This window comes from Adelges cooleyi, unplaced genomic scaffold (assembly GCF_023614345.1).
Source record: "Adelges cooleyi isolate 19-005CV unplaced genomic scaffold, UGA_ACOO_1.1 ACOO_flye_CR_arks_rails_tigmint_CR_PRNA_376, whole genome shotgun sequence".
Lineage (NCBI taxonomy): Eukaryota > Metazoa > Arthropoda > Insecta > Hemiptera > Adelgidae > Adelges > Adelges cooleyi.
The window spans coordinates 5,244,991-5,264,136 of record NW_026096053.1 but is presented as its reverse complement, the minus strand read 5'-3'; the positions used below and the strand labels follow the sequence as shown (position 1 = coordinate 5,264,136).

At 28.4% G+C, this 19,146-nt stretch overlaps 3 protein-coding genes across 6 annotated transcripts; 2 read left to right on the top strand and 1 right to left on the bottom strand.

The window, feature by feature from the left end:
- Window positions 1-488: 488 nt before the first annotated feature.
- LOC126840477 (protein scarlet-like) lies at window positions 489-7,365 on the bottom strand. Of its 3 annotated transcripts, XM_050576239.1 has the most exons (16): window positions 7,216-7,365; window positions 7,034-7,154; window positions 6,127-6,175; window positions 5,995-6,044; window positions 5,318-5,454; window positions 5,121-5,249; window positions 4,940-5,033; window positions 4,565-4,760; window positions 4,032-4,188; window positions 3,904-3,935; window positions 3,230-3,335; window positions 1,455-1,682; window positions 1,257-1,392; window positions 1,035-1,140; window positions 778-878; window positions 489-707 (listed from the first exon to the last, which is right to left on the bottom strand). In XM_050576239.1, exons 1-16 carry the CDS (start codon window positions 7,297-7,299, stop codon window positions 526-528), a joined length of 1,908 nt encoding a protein of 635 aa, XP_050432196.1. In that variant the 5' UTR covers window positions 7,300-7,365; the 3' UTR covers window positions 489-525. The 3 variants fall into 3 exon arrangements, with proteins under 3 accessions (XP_050432196.1, XP_050432198.1, XP_050432197.1); XM_050576240.1 differs by lacking the exon at window positions 489-707 and having other exon boundaries at window positions 993-1,140; XM_050576241.1 differs by lacking the exons at window positions 5,995-6,044; window positions 6,127-6,175; window positions 7,034-7,154; window positions 7,216-7,365 and adding an exon at window positions 5,579-5,985.
- Window positions 7,366-8,499: 1,134 nt separating this feature from the next.
- On the top strand, window positions 8,500-10,265 carry LOC126840597 (splicing factor 3B subunit 6-like). Its single transcript, XM_050576449.1, has 4 exons — window positions 8,500-8,710; window positions 9,335-9,453; window positions 9,611-9,740; window positions 9,933-10,265. The coding sequence occupies exons 1-4, from the start codon at window positions 8,678-8,680 to the stop codon at window positions 10,023-10,025; spliced, it is 375 nt and encodes a 124-aa protein (XP_050432406.1). The 5' UTR covers window positions 8,500-8,677; the 3' UTR covers window positions 10,026-10,265.
- An 861-nt stretch (window positions 10,266-11,126) lies between these two features.
- LOC126840467 (major facilitator superfamily domain-containing protein 12-like) lies at window positions 11,127-17,827 on the top strand. Of its 2 annotated transcripts, none has more exons than XM_050576222.1 (8): window positions 11,127-11,597; window positions 14,428-14,511; window positions 14,609-14,804; window positions 14,887-15,010; window positions 15,143-15,502; window positions 15,894-16,005; window positions 16,165-16,315; window positions 16,377-17,827. In XM_050576222.1, the coding sequence occupies exons 1-8, from the start codon at window positions 11,381-11,383 to the stop codon at window positions 16,525-16,527; spliced, it is 1,395 nt and encodes a 464-aa protein (XP_050432179.1). In that variant the 5' UTR covers window positions 11,127-11,380; the 3' UTR covers window positions 16,528-17,827. The 2 variants fall into 2 exon arrangements, with proteins under 2 accessions (XP_050432179.1, XP_050432180.1); XM_050576223.1 differs by having other exon boundaries at window positions 11,415-11,532.
- Window positions 17,828-19,146: the final 1,319 nt, after the last annotated feature.

The window sequence follows — 19,146 nt, the reverse complement described above, 5'->3', positions numbered from 1 at the left end:
GGTAAAAATCAACGGGGCAGCTGCTCCCCCTGAGTATAGTACATACACACAAACTCACGTGTAATAACGTCGAACGATAGCCAAAAAGGGTGAGGGACCATACCGTGTACTATTCGTGTGACGGTATGTGAGAAAACGATAGGAGTACGGTTCCCACCTATATAAAAATGTCGCAATACGCGTGTAGTCAAAATACACACCGCATATACGCAAATATAAAAGACGGAACTGACCCTTCTGTAAAAAAAGGATGACCCTCTTTCTAGTCCGGAGATGAAAAGAAGATAAAAATTTGTTTACACCGCTACAGCGTCGCCATTATCATCACCGACGAATTTTTGCAATAGTCTGCTGGTATTGCAAAAATCGTGTCTCTGAATTATGTTTTTCGATTTTACACATTTATTTTAATTTTAAAAAAACCGACACAGACTAAATTAAAAAAATATATTATATGAAAATATTAAAGAATATGATTGGTTAAAAAAAAATAATATATAATTCAATTAAAACGCATTTCAATTTTTAAGACAGTTTGTGTAGGCGAGCTCTGATGACGAAACATGTAAGCGACACCACGTGGAAACCGGTAAACAGCCAGATCATTCTGTAAATGTTTGGCATTAGATTAGACGAAACGAAATCGTATTTGTCCAACACTTCGGCGCCAGTTGTCAAACATGGGATATCCGGATCTTCGCTACATTCTAACAGAATAAAAATTTCACAGTTAACATGACATGGTATCATAGATGACAAAAAACTGTCTCTACTCACTTATGAAAGGAACGTTTTTCCATTGTAAAATTGTTAGGCCTTCAAACCCGAGCTCGAACCACGATATGGCAACCACCCAACGCAAGAACCATGGTATACTCCTATATATAAACAAATAAGTTTTAATCAACACGAATAGTTTTTGACTAGTATTTATAGAAATTTATAGAGGCTGATTTCAAGGGTCAGCAGGGAGAAAACAAAACATATCTTACTTTGCACAGTAATCTACAGTGTATGAATACCGATTCTAATACCTTATGTTCAGGAAAATTCCGGACAACATCATGATCACGTTGTCGAACGGTTGGACGAACGTCAGCGCTAACGACATTGATCCAAAAATATTACTGAACATGTAGCCTGAACACACCAAAAATAAAATGAATATGTAAAAATATATTTAGGTTCAAGTGAAAAGGGAGAGTACATTTTATGGAGATAATTACAATGAAAACAGAAAACGAGTAAATACTGACCACAAGACGTGGAAACGGCCATCACCAGAATCGTGATGATTACCGTGAGAAAATATGTGTAAAGATCGTTCTGCAGACCGGCCATACAGTAGATAATGGTCGTGTAAACCACCGGTTCGATGATCAGCGTCGGAATCTAATATTATAGAAAAAAATTAGCCAAGTAGATTCGGTATAAGTTCGACGGATAGGTCATACAGTAGATAACATGTTAGCGAAGTAGAAGGTCGAGGCCCCATACAAGCCAGAAGTGTATTCTCTGGTAAACAGGGGAAGTTGCGTAGGTAGATGGCTCATCACCGAGTACATGGGCGTAAAGAAGTTTTCCGTGATCAGTATAAAAAAAACGCCTTGAAATGACTGGATGGCCACTTGGGTTTCTTGTATCGTCCCTAAGTAACACAGCCCGACCATCAACGCGATTACCTAACAAATAAACAAGTATTTCTTATGTTAATTTACAAAAAAAAAAAAAACAGATAAAAGTCGACTTCAGTTCTACGTTGTTAGTGAAAAAGGACATAAGTCATCATAACCATTTTCATGTTTTACGTAAATTATTTTGTAAGATATTTTTCGCTGCGCCAAACGCCGTTTTTTGTTCTTATATCAATTTTAGTTATCTTAATATTATCGAGTGCGTGGTTGGCCAAGGGTCAATAACCGTTTTTTTTTGTGTAAAAGGGAAGAAGTTATTTTTTTAAGGGTGAAAGAATACAAGTTTATGACAAGTATCTTTTTCAAAAAATATGTTTTTATTTACATACAATGAGTTCATCAGTCATTAAACATTCTAATTTTAATTAAATAGGGCAGGGCGCAGTTTCCCTAAAATAAGCGAGGCTGAAAACAAGGGCAAAGGGCTGCATTGGAAAATAATAGAAAATCTCATTACCTCACTACTTATGGTATGAAAGAAAAACAATTTAGGGTGTTAATTTAAAAACTAAGAGTAACTAACGTTACCATTATTAAAATTACATATTATATGAATAGGTAGTAATTTTTGAAACTCAACTAAGTATGTTATCTAAATGAGTATCAATTATTGTGAGTGGTTAAAATAATTGTATACTCCTATAAATGTTAAAAAAGGAAAAAACCACTAAGGGATAAATTTCTAAGCTAGAACAGTGCCTGTAAGTAGTTCATCGACGCCCAGCAATATGATAAAAAAAAACTATATATACACCATTTTTCTTGATTGCTGTTTTTTAAATTTCCATATCGTGAAGGCTATATTATATTATTATAATACGGACTCTATAGACTTATAAGTTTTAGGTGTAAACGAATTATACAGTTGCATGGTAGACGGTCGCGATATTTAGGGTTTAAGGACCGCCGTAGAACGGATCGCGTGCTTGGTATTAATTTACATCAAAGTATATGGTCAGAAATCAAAGTATACCTAAGTTTGCAATTTAGAGCAATGTCCAGTATAATCAACCGTATTTATCGTTCAATATCTACTGCTGATAAGTATAATATTATGTAAAAAAAAAGTGAATTAAAGTTAATATATTCAGTATGATGATTCTTATAACAGTGATCCCAACTACAATTACTTTTGAACAATAAATTATACTGATTAACTAAATAAATAATAATAATTTTTCGGTAAAATGTTCTACAAATATTATTTTAACTATTTGTTTTCAAAAATTATTGATTAAAAAAAAACTTTTAGTTGAACTAAAATGTACCCGTATGTGACAAATTATTATTATTTTACTTGGTATTGTTTGTATTTAACTATTGTATATTATGCTAATAATATAAAAATAGCTTTCAGATTTCAACTATTTTATTCATTCAGTTTTATTTTTAAAAATACTTTTTCATACAATATCTTAACATTTTCGGAGTAATACATATTAATAGTAGGATAGATCTTTTTGAAATTCCAGATTTTGGAAGTCTCGGTTTTAAATTTATACACAGTTTAAAAATGTTTTAATGTTAATACTTACGACTTTTTGTAAAAATCGATGGACGTCGATAGTTGGATCACGAACTTTCTCCAGAAAGTAACGACCAGTTAAGTGGTACATTTTCACAGGCCAAAACGGTGACAAGCTACAAAAATATGATAACATAATCTTCATAGTTTAGTCGTTACACCACTTATAAGAGTAGATTTGTGCTATTCGATAACAACTGAGTGTTAGGTTAAAAAGTGTTAAAAAAAACTCTGGTCACGTCTAAGTTTTCTAACTATTTCCATAATTCCACTCAAACTCATCTGGTTCTACTGGCTACTGATTTAATCATGTTTATTCTGCTTTTTACTATTTTTCTCTTCATACTATATCCTTTTTAACTAGATCGCCATATTATATAATTCTTGTTCTATCTACACTGTAGTTTCTCTGAGAAAGTTTCCATTTAATGAATTCTTAAAATTCTCTTTTAATTTCATTTCCCCGTCTTTATTCTTGGTTTTCACTATTTTATCCACATCTTTCATACACCATTCATTCTGAACATTATGGAGCCTTTTCTTGGTTTTTATATTTTTATACAGTTCATCATATTTCTTAAATTTAAATTTTCTTACTATTCTTTTCGTTATCTTATGTTTCACTTTTTTAAGGAAGTAAAATAAATATCAGCATAAATACCAATTTTTGTTATTTTCACTTACTGGTTACGAAATATTGATGGGTTTATTGCTTCCTAAAAAAAAACATTAATAAAAAATCTGTTCCTGATTTAGTGATAGAACAATTATAATGTTTAAATAGTACAGGCTTACAAATCATCTATACGTACAAAAAACATTTCCTTCGAGATAGAATATTGTATTTGTTCTGAGTGTTTGCTCATTGCGAATTCATCACAAACCGAAACCACGGAACTACTGCCATCTGATAAAATTTTCATAATGAATTCAGCTGAATTGTAATTTTCAGGACATCGATAACCAATACTGAACACATGGTAAACATAATATTAAATTTACATTATTCCGAGCTCTAAAGAGCAAAAATAATTTCTAAACGTTTATATTATAATATAGTTATAGTTAACAATTAATAAGTATTAACCAATACGAATGTGTTTATTTTTTTTATATGTTAACACATATTATGTATGATACATAATGTATCCCATTCTCCATTCAACAGTCAACACAATTACTTTTTAATTGTTGGACTTTTACATTATAATTGTTTAATTTAAATAACATTTATTTTCAAATAACTTTACTGGAAGTACATTTCTACTACTAATATTACATATTAATACAGACATGTAGTAATTCTGGATACCTACAATATCATACACCCAATAGGAAAAATTACCTTTCAAAAAACGATGTTACTTTATTCGCAGGACCCGAATAAGCAATTCGACCATCAGCCACTAGAATTAGTTGATGAAACACATTCAAGAGCTCAGAACTAGGTTGATGGATTATACAAACTACGGTCTTTTTATTATTCGATACTAGCTCTTCCATAATATTAACGACTTTTTGAGCACTATATGAATCCAAACCTATAAAACCACATATTATTTATCACGTATACAATAAATACATATAGAGGTATACTATAGGTCCTATGGAGTAGTTTTAATTTATAAAACAATTGTAGTGTAGTTAATTCCTTTTTTTTAATTAAAAATATGTAAATTTAAAATAGATATAATACAATTAAACAACAAATAACACTCACCTGTTGTCGGTTCATCGCAAAATAAAATTGGTGGATCAGTTAAAAGTTCGGTTGCGAAAGCTAAAATTTTTCTTTCACCTCCAGACAATGTAACCTAAAATAATAATAATACTATTAGCTATGAAAATCTCATGGTATAAGTAATATTTTGTAACGAAATGGTGATCCGCTTTGAACTTACTCTGTCGTGGCCTCCATTAGATCCAATTCTTGTATTTGCGCACTGACCTAAACCCAGTTTTTCGATAATTGCAAGTACACGATTTCTTAACATTTTTTCAGACGTTCGTCTGTCCATTTTTAGTTTAGCCTATAAATAGTGAAAATACATATATTATACATATCATAGCGATAGATTTTATTCTTACACAAACTCACCATAAAATACAGATGTTCTTTAACAGTAAAAACCCCACTGAACAAATTATGTTGATACATAAATCCAGAATTATGCCTCATGAATTTATTAACGGAAACGCCTCCAATGTTCACATTACCTTCGACTTCCAAATGAGCTATATTATATTTATAATTTAAATGTAAAACATTATTAATGTTTGTTTGAAAAGACCAAAACGATTACAGTTATTTACCAGTAACTTAATAGAATACAAATTGTTGATAAATCAAAAACCTTACCATGTGTACCCAAATCCAGCTATGTTTTAAACTCTTTGATATCTATTTGTAATAGTTCCGTCAAAAAAAATGCAGCTTTATTATACACTGCGATTCAACGTTTTTTACTGTTTCGCAGCCTTGTTTAGGTTTCAACTATTAGTCTATAACCCGTTTATAAGCGACGTATAAGACTTAGACAAATGGACGTTACGTATTGAATAAAAAAGAATTCGAGGGATTTCTTGTGGAATTGTCCAAAAAAGTCCAACATGAGTATTTAATGAGATCAACGCGATTTACTACTCTGTACGCGGTAAAACTAGAAAACCCGAAAAATGGTTTTATACCTCTTCCATAAATCTGTGAATTCTATAGGTAATAGACCCTATTATAGTGCTACACGTATGATTAACTATACATTTGTTATTATTTACCTGGTAGTTTATGAGCTAAAGCACCCATCAACGTGCTTTTACCAGCCCCGCTAAAAATAAGTTGTAGCAACATTAATCTGACTAATAATATTATGATAATAAATATTTATTTTTTTAGTATAAAATACATACCTTGGTCCCATAATTGCTACAAGTGAACATGGAGGTATGTAACCTTCCACTTTAACAAAATAAAAGACGTCATTATAATAAAATAAAGTATTTTAAATAAATTATCACAAAATATGTATTATACAGTTATGATTTTTTAATTTTTTAGTGAGAACTAACAACAAATCTTCAATCAACGTAACGTAACGGAAAGCGCTATTTATTAAGGGGCAAAGGATAGGCAATATTTGACAAAAATTGATCTAGTAGTCATTATTAATATTCCGACTAATTTTAAGGTGAAAAAATATTAAATTTTTTTTGTTATAATACTTAAAAAGTTATTTTTCTCCGAGTTATGGTGAAAGTTTGATAAAAAATGACTTTAGTATAAGTCATTTTCTGGCGTATCAACTGGACGGATTCAATTTTTTTTTTACGTGAAGCTTACTACTTTTTATGGGGGCTAAAAGGCCAATTTTTGATTTAGCAATTAAAAAAATAATTAAATTTATTAGAAAAAACATAAAAAAGTTAAAATATAAATATTTATAAAACTTGTTTGAAAATGAAAATAAAAAAATCGGTCTTTTAGCCCCCATAGAGATGTTGTAGAACAAAAAAAAAATAGCTAAAATCGGTTCGGTAGACATTTCACAAAATTATTTCGCGTTTTAGTCTTTAATTGTAAACAATTTGACGCTTTTCGTTCTTACATTTTTATTAAATGAACACCCATTTAAAATTACATTATAGAAAACCTTCAATTATTATATCTAATAATTGAATTCATTTACTAGGAAAAATATTTGAATAAGGGATTGTATTTTGTAGCAATACATTGCCATTATTATATTGTAATTCAGTTAATAAAATTTAATTATGAATCCAGTATAGAAATTAAAATTTAAAACTATAAACTTCTTACCGTTTTTTAATAAAACTTTTTTGGTTTCTAAGCTTGATCGAAACCAACGATCTCTTTTATTAACGGTTTGTACGCTCAAGTCTGTCCAATATAAAGCTAAATCTTGATCTTCTATTTTGTACTAGAGAATAAAATAAATTTTAAAATATTAAATATTAGTACCTAGTTCTACCGTCACCTACTTCGTCCGCTGGAGTTAATTGTGAATGAGTTGTAGAGAAGTCTGAATCGCTAGGATTAAAAAATACCGTTGAAGACAAATCCATTTTTTTTATTACTACACAACCGACAATACGCCTTTGCTTATAGAATTGAAATTTGAATTTAACTTGAAAAGTGCTGCGCTTTAACCGTATACAAATGAAGCCAAACATTGTTACTCTAAAGAAGTATCGATTGCATTACTCATGTCATATTGATAGGGTTATATAATGTTCTCCTACAATATTAATAGCCGACTATGGTCTATGTATCATTTTTATTTATGTTTATAGTGATAGTATATCAAATTATTGTCGGCACGTACTATAAGAAAACAAGGATAAAACTATTTTTGTTCTATTTTAAAAATAGGTATATCATCCAAAATATTTTTAGAATCAATATTGATAATTATGGCTGAAATATTATTTTAAAATGACAAAAAATAAGTAAATCCTTTACTGAAAAAAAACCTGAAATAGAGAATTTCCAAGAACAATTGTGTTAAGACTTAAGAGGACGCTATCCACCCGTAATTTATCTATGAAAAATGGTTTTGCGGGAGACAAGAATTCGAGGGTGGTATATTTTACAATAACCGTGTAAAATTTTTACAGTAGATAAAGAAGAATTTTTTCTACAGGGTAGCATTTTTAATTTTTTGATAACTTAGCTCAATCAAAATAATTCATTGGTAAAGATTCATTTTTTTTCATTTCTTTATTTGTTTTTAAAAAAATATCAAGTTTATGTAGATATCAAAAATATAAAAACGCTACCCCATAGATAGTCTTCTCTATATACATTGTGAAAATGTAGTATAGGTACCTACTGTTATTACTACTCTCACATACTTGTCTCGCGCAAAGCAGTTTTGATGGAAAAAAAATTGTAATTTATCCTATAGAAATGACTGATAGTTTGACAAAAAAAATGGCAATCAATAAAGTATCCTCATTACTGTATTATTAAGTATACGTTATATAGTTCAAACTTTTGATTAAGATTTTTCGAAAAATTGCCTATACTTTACTCCTTAGAAATGGCCTGAGTAGCGTCCTCTTAAATCTTATTTATGATTATTATAAATAATATATTAATATGATAATTTAGTGAAAGATATTTTTGTAAATTTATTTATTGTAAAAACCTCATAATTTTTAAACACCTCATAAAAATAAAAAATGCCTAGAACCGAGAGCGCTATAACATAATATAGTTTTTATGGTTATGTCTGTTATCATGAATTTGTTTCAGCGTTCATGCTTCTGTTATACGGTATAAACAGTAAACTTAAAAATTTTGTTTTTATAACAATATTAAATGTATTTAATTTTTACGTACATGTTAGGTAATATTGTGTATTGTTAGTTATAAAGCTAATTTTCCCTACTTCCATACATTTTTTCAAATTAAATTTTTTCTTAAACTAAAAAACAAAAAATGGCTCTTGCAAGTATGCAAAGAAAAACTAATGTAAGTACAGTCAAAACTATTGTGACGTATTTGGTTATAATAATACATTATTGAGTAATATAATTAATATAATATAATAGTAATATAGTATCAATTCTTCTGTATAAACTGCTTGATCTTTTATTTTGATGTTTATTTAATATCCTTAACTGCGTTTAGTAAATTTAGTTACAATATTAGCCTTTAGTTACAATAATTTCTATACACAATAATAATTTGAGTATAGAAATTAAATAAAGTATGCTATCTTAACATTTTTTCTATATTTTGCTTCTCATCTTGTGTTATTTTATTCACGGAATATAAACTGACGTAGAACAGAGAATTACCGTATCAAGGTAAAAGAGACAAAAGTGCTAGCTATACTCGTATACTCGTGAGTCGTGGCAGTGTGTGACTTAAGCATTAGGCATGTATACTAATGTGTATTCTTGATAATCAAAATGGTATACTTTAAAATAATATAGATTTAAAAAAATAATTTATTACACCTAAGAATAAGTGATTATATTCAAAAATTTAAAACAAAACGTGATTATACTTTTTTTTTATAATGTAATATAAGAACTATCCTGATAATTAAAAATATTGTTTTTATAAATGATTACCTATTTCATATTTCAGGTGAGACTACCTCCAGAGATAAACAGAGTACTGTACATCAGAAATTTACCATATAAAATAACAGCTGAAGAAATGTATGATATATTTGGAAAATATGGGGCTATTCGTCAAATTAGAGTGTTAGTATTATTGTTTTCAATTATTATAACTAACTATATAAAAAAATTAATTGAAAACAAAAGTTTTTATTTTTGAAGACCACGAAAAAAGTCATTAATTATAGAAATAAGTTTAAATATTCTATTCTTTATTTAATTTTGTAAATATATATTCCAGTGGTAATACTCCAGATACACGAGGAACAGCTTTTGTTGTGTATGAAGATATATTTGACGCTAAGAATGCTTGCGATCACTTGTCAGGATTCAACGTTTGTAACCGATACTTAGTAGTTTTATATTATCAGGTAATGATGATGTAATTTTTTATTAATTAACAGATAAATATCAACATATTATATTTCCTCTAAGGGTGATCTTTGGAAATTAAAGTTCTTAAGCTGAAATTGATAAGAAAAAAACATTTGTCTGGAAGTTCCCATTGTTTTTTCATTATATACATAGACCATAGTAACACTTTATTTTATTTTTGCTTTTAGTCTACCAAAGCTTTTAAAAAATTGGATACTGACAAGAAGAAAGCAGAGTTGGAAAAAGTAAAAATGAAGTATGGCCTGAATGAAGACAACTAATTATTACTAATTTACTATTGTGATATATATATATATATATATATATATATATACATATATATTAACCCTTTAGTGCGCATTAATTACCAGTGTCTCACATTTCCCACTATTTTGCTCATTGGGGTTAAAATTATGTTAAATCAAGTGTTTTTCTTTCTGTGACTGATTTTGATTGATCTAGATTATAGATTATTTGTATATATTATTTGTATTTTGGAAAAATAATAAAATATTGAATTTTAAGACAATCTTATTATATTATAGTTAAATGTACTTAGGACTCGTGCAAGTGTTAATTTTTTAAATTTATTTGAATACATTAAATATAATAAACGGATCAATCACTAAAATATGAAAACAACTTTATGTTTCAATCTTTGTGTTAAGTGTTTTAGCTTAGATGGACAGGTTTGTTTAAGATAAGGTGAACTACATCACAATATCATATAAAACCAAATACTAAAAAAATGAAGTTTTACAGATTATTCTTTTTACTGGTCGTAATTACAGAGAAATTGTAAAAAATATCAGTGTATTACTGTACGATAAGTTACAACATTATTGAAGAGTACTATTTAAACGACTACTACTCTTAGTTTATTAGGGTTTCGACTTTCGCCGTTCTATTCAGCATCAATTTATTTTGTTTATTATTTTTTCAAAATATTTTTTTGTTATTTTTTTATTAAATATAAATAACATATTTAAGAAATACAGAAGGTATTCAAGTATGCATTAAAATACAATAGGTATTTATGACAATAATCAATAACTATTATACATGATATGATCATTGTAAGCCGTAACTCGCCATAATTGATTCATCGTAATTTAAATCACAATAATATATTATTTTCGTATCTGCTATTAATATTTAGTTTCACGTCGCTACTGATTATATGTGATCTAGATATTTATGTAATGCATTTAATATGTGCGTATATATATATATTATGATCATTTTAGAAAGGCTCTTCGTCATCTTAGTTAATTGTAGGTAGTCCTTATAGAAAATATATTTATATTTTGTACCGGATACGCCACTTCGTGTTCCCCACTAGTAATTTTATATTGTCAGCTCGTGCTTGTGTTACGCAACATCGTCATGGCTTCATTTGAAAACCTGTCCCGGTATGCACCATTCATTAGTAATTTGATTTACTTAAAATCATGCACGTCTATATCGTTTGTTTATAAGTAAACCGCGTGTTGTTTATATGTGCTATAAACGTGTGCCTATATTATCTAGATGTGTAAGATACCTAATTGAAAATGGTACCGGGTCGTTATTGAGTGTAGTGAATTTAGTTTGTACTTAATATTTTTTAAATGTGATTTTTCGCCAATTATTAAAAATGGACAATGAAAACAACGAATATGATCGGTTGTTGGACGACGAAAATCAGTCCATCCAGCAAGACCAACGAATGGAAACGAAACAAAAAGTTTATTTTGGTCTGGGCCATGTATTCAACGATATTGCTGCGACCATTTGGTTTTCTTACACGTTAGTGTTTCTTCAGAACGTCGTCGGGTTACCTTCGACAATGGCTGGATTTTTACTTTTTTTCGGCTAGTATTTGTTTTTTCTAAATTCTAAATAAACTGATTTGTAATTTAAATATATTCATTTAATTCATATCAACTATATATTGGTCAGTACCAATAAATACGAGTTGCAATGCATGATCACCCACCCAAACATAGTAGGTACCATAATATCATAATAATTGTATATTCATAAATATATATATTATACACTTGACCATACTTACTTATTTTATTTGTTTGTGATATTGAGTAATGAGTCATTACTCACTATAACGAGAAACATTCACGTATACAATTTTGTTAACATGCGTCATGCATTAAGTGGTTTATTTTCGTAAAGTATACTCGTTACCGAGATTTTTGAGTAAATACTTAGAATATTACTACATTTCTACAAAATTAGTTGATAGTTTAATTATCTTAGCCCCTCCTCTAGATACCACATTTTTCATAGATAAATGGTATATTCTGTCAAAATATGTTATAGTAAACAATGAAATCCAAAAAATATAATATTGCGTTTATTTATCGATTTTTTTTGTGTTGATAAATGATAATATTAAAATCATAGCCAGACCCGGCTAAAGCGTTTTAACACACATAAGTGAATTCTTTGTTTATACAAACATAATAAACAAATTGTGTGTGGATACATTATATTAATTTTATATATATGTAGTTTATAATTTATTAGAGATTTAGTATGTATGAATACAAATATAGACTAATAGTCTTCACTATACAGTATACGTACACGAACACTATTTTAAAATAGTTTTAATAAAACAAAACAGTAGAGAAAGTAATATTAAAAATTAACTTTTTGTACTTTTATGGATGTAAAATCAGATATAACTTATAATCACATCAAACTAATGCTCAATTGGGAATTAATTCCTTCTCGATTAAAACCATTGCAAGACCCACTAAGCGATCTCGACACATTTGGAATCGTAAATATTTTTTTTATTTTATAAAACTACTTTCCGCTATGGGAGGAGCCGTTTCAGGAAGCGTTAAGAGGATTCTTGAAGCAATAAAAGTGTAGGGAAACAGTTCAATCCCTTTCAGTCATTCATAATTGAATGAATTAACAAATGCAAAATAAATATTAAAAAGTTAGTTTCAATATAATACCACTACGACTCAAAGGGTAATGACTTTTTGCAGCTATATTCTAAAACAATTTGGTAGTAGTTTCCTGTTTCTGTAGCATTGAACCATCTCTGCAAAGCTATTATTTCATCATGTAATTTGACAGCATTAATGTCATAACTCATAAGTTAAACCATTGTCAAATACGGATGTAAGTAAAAATTGTCGATCTTTACAATATTATAATAATATATGTTAATATTTATAATACCATAAGTTACGATTCGTAACTCCATAAAAGTTCAGAAAACCTGTTTAAGGCTCCACAGTAAAAAACTGTAATGTGTCAAACATTTTTTTTTTAGACAGGCAATACACTCTGTAAACTAAAATTATAAGTAGAAAGCTTCATAATGTCTAAAAATAAATATTAAATACAAACATAGCCACATGAGGTAAACTAATAAGTCACTCACTAACCGCTTATGCACAAATAAAATCAATATACCCATTACCAAACTTTATTAAAAAAATTAACATTTAATAAAAACGAGAACGGAGAGCCTATTTTTGTACTTCAACTATTATTTTATTTTTTTTTATGTAAATGGGGCATTCTGAGTCAAATCACGCAGTCATCGGCCTGACCTATTTTTTTCAAACTTCTTTTAGTCTAATATAATACCGTTATTTTTTGGAAATTTTTATCAATAACTTTTGCCCCAAAAATAGAGGTTTTTTAAGTTATTTAAAAAAAAAAACGATTTCGACCAGTTTTAAATTTTTGAAATTTGTATCATAAAATTAGAGACTTAAATCAAATCTTTTCGTCTAATAACGGGGATGGGCCGAGATTTATTTCTATTTTTTTTTAATAATGAAAATTTTCCCGGGTGGTCACCCATCCTGGATCAAGCAGCAACGGACAAAGCTTAACCTCAGATGCCGCGTGGCAGCTGAGGTCTCCACTGCGCCCACACTATGCCCCTGCGTATTATTTTTAATGTTATTCGTAAGAACCCTTTTTCACTTTTTACTCCTAAAATATGCAAAAAATCAAAATTTACCAAGACATGTTTTATTTATTTATTTTTTTTTTTTTAATAAGAAAACTGAAATTAAAAATGTTTTTTTTTATTAAAAAAAAACATAGAAATACATCTTGGCCCACTCCCGTTATTAGACTAAAGATTTGATTTAAGTCTCTGATTTTATGATAAAAATTTCAGAAATTTAAAACTGGTCGAAATCGATTTATTTGAAAAATAACTTAAAAAACCTCTATTTTTGGGGCAAAAATTAGTGATAAAAATTTCCAAAAAATAAAGGTCTTATATTAGACTAAAGGAAGTTTGAAAAAAAAATGTGAGGAGGTCAGGCCGATGACCGCGTGATTTGACTCAGAATGCCCCAAATATGTTATTAATATAAACCATGGCGTGGGTCAATTGCTCTTTTAGTAGCTATATTATTTCGTAGTTGGTACTTTTGTAATTAAAAATGTCAGGTTCTGTCAGTGCTACTTGTTTTTACATATTGAAATGACCCATAACCTATGTATATAAACACCTATTTATATTCTTACCTATACATAAATTATTATAGACAGATCACGCAGGTGATTAATTTATTTATTGAAGAATTCGGGAATTAAAATAATAAATATAATATTACACATTTTATGTGCTGAGACATTTTTTTAAGACATAAAATATGAGCAAAATAGAAACATAAATATGTTTTTGTTTCATTACAGGTCAAATAATGGACGCCGTATCGACACCAATCGTTGGATTACTAGTAGACAAATTTAGCGAAAAGAAAAAATGGATGTTTTTAGGTCAGTTTGTATGCGTTGTTTTATAGAATGAAGTATATTCTGTATAGACACATTTATAAAACATGGTTTTCATAAATCATACTGACTTATATTGCAGGTAGCATAATGGAGGTATTAAGTTTTCCATTAATATACTACAACTGGAATTTGCCTATGGTGACAACAACTTTACTCTATATCTTTACTATTTTAATTTTTCAAATATCCTGGGCTTTAGTACAAATCTCTCATTTGTCATTGATCCCAGAATTGACTCTTTGGTCTGAAGAACGAGGCAAATTAACTTCAATAAGGTAAATAAATGTTTCTTTAATTTTAACTTACTTTACAATTGGCTTACATTTATTTATTATTGTGTATATTTAAATGTTTTAGATACGTGTTCACTGTGTCCACAAATATTGTTATGTTTATTATTGCTTGGTTTGTGTTTAGAGGAGTAAGAAACCCCAACGATTTGGGTAATTTAATTGGACCGAAAGATTCTCCCAAGTTTCAAGTTAGTTTAACTATATTAAACCATATAAAAAGTGTATCTAGTTAGCGGTTACTAGTTACTAGCTACATATTATATTATTATATAATACAAAAATTTCATGATTAGTATTAATATAATTTTTCTTTCTTATAGATTTTAGCATTAATTGCTACGACTGTTGGAGTGATTTCTTCATTATTGTTTCAAATGCTATTAAAAAACACTAACACTGCAAAGTTTAATAAAATTATTTTATATAAGAATAGATCAAAAATAAAATTTGATAAAGTGCTAAAATTCTGTAAGAGTGTACAGTTGTACCAGGTCGCTATTGTCTTCACATCTTGCAAACTTTTAATTAACATGGCTTTAATTTATTTACCTCTTTTCATTAATGAATCGGCAGTTAACGAATCGAGTACTATAGCTAGTATACCGCTAGTAGCATTTGTGTCTTCTCTGGTAGCATCCATGAGTATTGAACATATTAAAATATTCTTCAAGACTGATAGAGTAAGTAAAAAATAAATGTATACTTATTTACAAAAAATAATTACCTAATTTTTTTTTATAATACAATAAATTTCAATTTATTTAATATTTAAGTCTTAATACTACATTCAAATGGATATTGATTAATAATTTTAGCTTCGGTGCAATGTTAATTTTGTAAAATAATTTGTTTTTAATTGTTTTATACTATAACAATGTAATTATAAAAACGTTAAACTATTGTATTCTACAACCATGAATGTATAAATAAATAGATTTAAAGATCATCCCTACTAATCGTATTACTCAGAATTTGGGCTTATAAAAACACTATTGTATGATAATTAATATAAATATTTATTATATTGTTTAATATTATATTAATTTAAAAAAAACTGTTTTTATGTTGTAGATAGTATTTACTTTGGGAAGTATAATATCAATTTGCGGTTCATTACTTGTTTTCTTCAATCCCAATAACGAATTAACTTATCATTATTTATGTTTGGCTGCTATATGTTTTGGTAATTACATTTGTATATTTAAATATTACACTAACTAATGACTAATTGTAGAGTTTTTTTTAATTTAATATTTTTTAATTATACTTAATTATAATTAGTAAAGTAGCAAAATATATAAATAAATATACCTATTTAAAAGTGATGTAATTTGTTCTATAGGTTCAGGAAATGCTATAACATCAGTCGTAAGTTTATGTATCACTGCAAACCTCGTTGGAAAAGACACAGATTGTGGTGCTTTTATATATAGTTCAGTCACGTTTTCTGATAAGTTAATAAATGGTATTGCCATTATAGGAATTGAGTTTATGTAAGTAGATACCACATTTTCTCTATAGTCTAATTATAATTGTGATTTTTTTTTTTTGTAGGAAATGTCCTGATTTTGCGCAGTGTACTCATTACTATAGAGACGTTCTGGCATTTAGTAGTGGATCACTTGCTTTTATCGGGCTAATTGTATTTTGGACGATGCCAAATATACTTGTAAAAACACCGAAAAGATCTTTATCTCATATATAGGGTTAAAAAATGAAATATGTTCCTTAAATATCTTAACAACTTATACTAATATTTTATAAAATTAGCACATTTACTGTAAAATATATTTCTACATTATAGTACGTGCAAAATTTAACAAAATTGTTTCTGTATTAAAACATAAACGAGTACAGTGGGGTCGAGCTTAGTGTGGACGTAGCATAATAGGATCGGATAGGTCACAGACTTTTAGAAATTATTAAAACTGAATGTGATAAAATCACTTTAAAATAAACGCTTCGATGCACATCTGTATAGATGATAGGAATATTAAATATCGATAAAAGCATTGCAATGATAATAATGTAGTAAAAATAGTATTAGCGTGGATATGACTAGAGTTGATCTTCAGCATTACGAAAACAAGATAATCCTGGAAATACAAATATCTGAATACCTACCAAGGAGTTAGAACATAGGTTCCAAAAAAAATGTACTGATGCTATTAAAATTTTGGGGGTACCTAAGCACCCCCTCCTCTCAAATTGCTTTTATTAACGTCTGTCTACAATGATTTTTTGGTGTTATTTCCCTTATACCTTAATACCTTACATACCATAATTAACAACATAAAAGCATTATTTTTTTCGATACATGTTGATTCACTATTATATGGCAATTTAGAAATTTACTACAGCCAGTGTATTTTTTCCTTTTTTTCGTTTTTCCATAAAAAAAAAGTTTGTTTGAGAAAATTGTGTATGTTATAGTCCCACTATAGGTCTACCTTAAGCCGAATTTTCAGATATTAAGTTTTAAAACTACAAACTGAACTGAAAAAGGTTTTTGTTATTTATTTGGTGTGTCAACGTAAATTACTAATACTATATCGAAATAGTATAATATATAATTTAAGAGCTAATTAGACTATTCAAAAAAAAATTATAGCAGGCTGTACTTTAAGATGAAAAATTTGAAAAAAATAAGAAGGTGCCAGGGAGGTATTTTTTTATCTCAATTAAATGTTATCTAGGATATAACCATGGTACAAGCAAAGAATATTATTCAGAGGTAAAAGAGGGAGCACGACACGGAGCCACTCGACAAACAGCCACCGAAAATCGACACGGAGCCACTCGACAAACAGCCACCCGAAGAGATACCAACATGTACAATATTTATGTAAAATGTACGATTATTATTTGTGTATGTTGTGCGGCCGACACCACATATTATAACGGAGTAATAGCAAAAAATGTAATTTCCAAATTGTATATCAATAAAAATAAAAACAGTAATTTTGTAGAAAATATTATATTTTTATTAAAACCCCTATTGTATAGTAGACATTGTTACTATGTTCATTGTAAACATTTCAATTTACTCAACAGGATTTATTGTTTACTCATGCTATTAGTAATAATTATTGTTTCTAAATACTTTTACTCTATTATTATAAATAATTATACATTTTTATATTATTGATACTTATTTATTAATTTAATACATAGGTAAAAAAATTATGTACATTGCAACGATATTAATTGAATAATATTTTAACTTGCTTTCATGTATTCCAATTAAATTACAAATATATTTTAAATATAAAACAAATGAAGTTATTGAACGTTGTTTAATTTGTGTGCATTTTCATGAGTATCGGAATGAACGATCCATGTATATATTATATATACAACTAAAAAGTATTTGATAAAGGTTTTTACTTTTTATTGACTTAGAACTAATTATTAAAAACTCAGAAGCAGAGGGTTAGAATTAGATAAATACCGATATAAAAATCCAAAAAAAGTACATTTTTAGCTAATTGGCAAATGTGTATATTTTCCACCCATTTGGCTTATGCTATAGGCCATCTATATAAATTGGATTTTTTTATCTGATTAATTATTTCTATTTTTATTATTTATATATATATATAAATTAATGTATGTGTGTGTGTCCCTCACAATTTTCATCAGAGTTTGTAGAAAAACAGCATTATATATTTATTTTGTGTTAATATATATAGAATCATAAAATATAAATGAATAACCAAATTATAAAAAATGAATAACATGTATTGCTTTATAATAGCCCGTAATACTTTATAATATTAGCGGGGCGCGATAAAACATTAATATTTACTACTAAGTCATCCTCAAGTCTCAACAATGTGCATCGGGCGAGCCAAAAATTGTTCATTGTTCGCTATAGCAAAATCCCAAACAAGTCAAATATTAGCGTGATGAAATTATGATGCAAAAAAAAAAGGACCACGACGGGCGGGAGGCAGGTAGACGAGGAATCCGATGATAATTAAGCGGCGATCGACGGACGAAGTACCCAGCGGGCGCGGGTAGACGTGCAGTGCCGGGCGCGCACGTATGTCGATTTCGGCGAACTTTAAAAGTCTGTAACTTCCAAACTAAGTGCGAGCGGCGCAAATTTTTTACATATTCGTAATCAACATTAAAAGTACTGTCGATTTAAAAAAATAATCGAAAAAAAGGGTGCCCGGTAAAGTAGATTTATACCATAATTATTTGTAATGTTCTAACTATATTTTGTTATTTTTCCAACTATGTTCAAAATTTAAAAACTATAAGCCAAGTGGAAATAATTTAGTAAACATTTTTTATAAACTTGATTATATTAATCTAG

Coding starts and splice junctions, on each gene's coding strand:
- LOC126840477 (XM_050576239.1), bottom strand. CDS start 7,299: ATGGATTTGTCTTCAACGGTATTTTTTAATCCTAGCGATTCAGACTTC. Junction 6,045..6,126: donor GTAGCAATTATGGGACCAAG/GTATGTATTTTA, acceptor ACTTATTTTTAG/CGGGGCTGGTAAAAGCACGT. Junction 5,034..5,120: donor CTAATGGAGGCCACGACAGA/GTAAGTTCAAAG, acceptor TTATTATTTTAG/GTTACATTGTCTGGAGGTGA.
- LOC126840597 (XM_050576449.1), top strand. CDS start 8,678: ATGGCTCTTGCAAGTATGCAAAGAAAAACTAAT. Junction 8,711..9,334: donor GTATGCAAAGAAAAACTAAT/GTAAGTACAGTC, acceptor TTCATATTTCAG/GTGAGACTACCTCCAGAGAT. Junction 9,454..9,610: donor GCTATTCGTCAAATTAGAGT/GTTAGTATTATT, acceptor TATATATTCCAG/TGGTAATACTCCAGATACAC.
- LOC126840467 (XM_050576222.1), top strand. CDS start 11,381: ATGGACAATGAAAACAACGAATATGATCGGTTGTTGGACGACGAAAAT. Junction 15,011..15,142: donor AAGATTCTCCCAAGTTTCAA/GTTAGTTTAACT, acceptor TCTTTCTTATAG/ATTTTAGCATTAATTGCTAC. Junction 16,006..16,164: donor TTTGGCTGCTATATGTTTTG/GTAATTACATTT, acceptor TTTGTTCTATAG/GTTCAGGAAATGCTATAACA.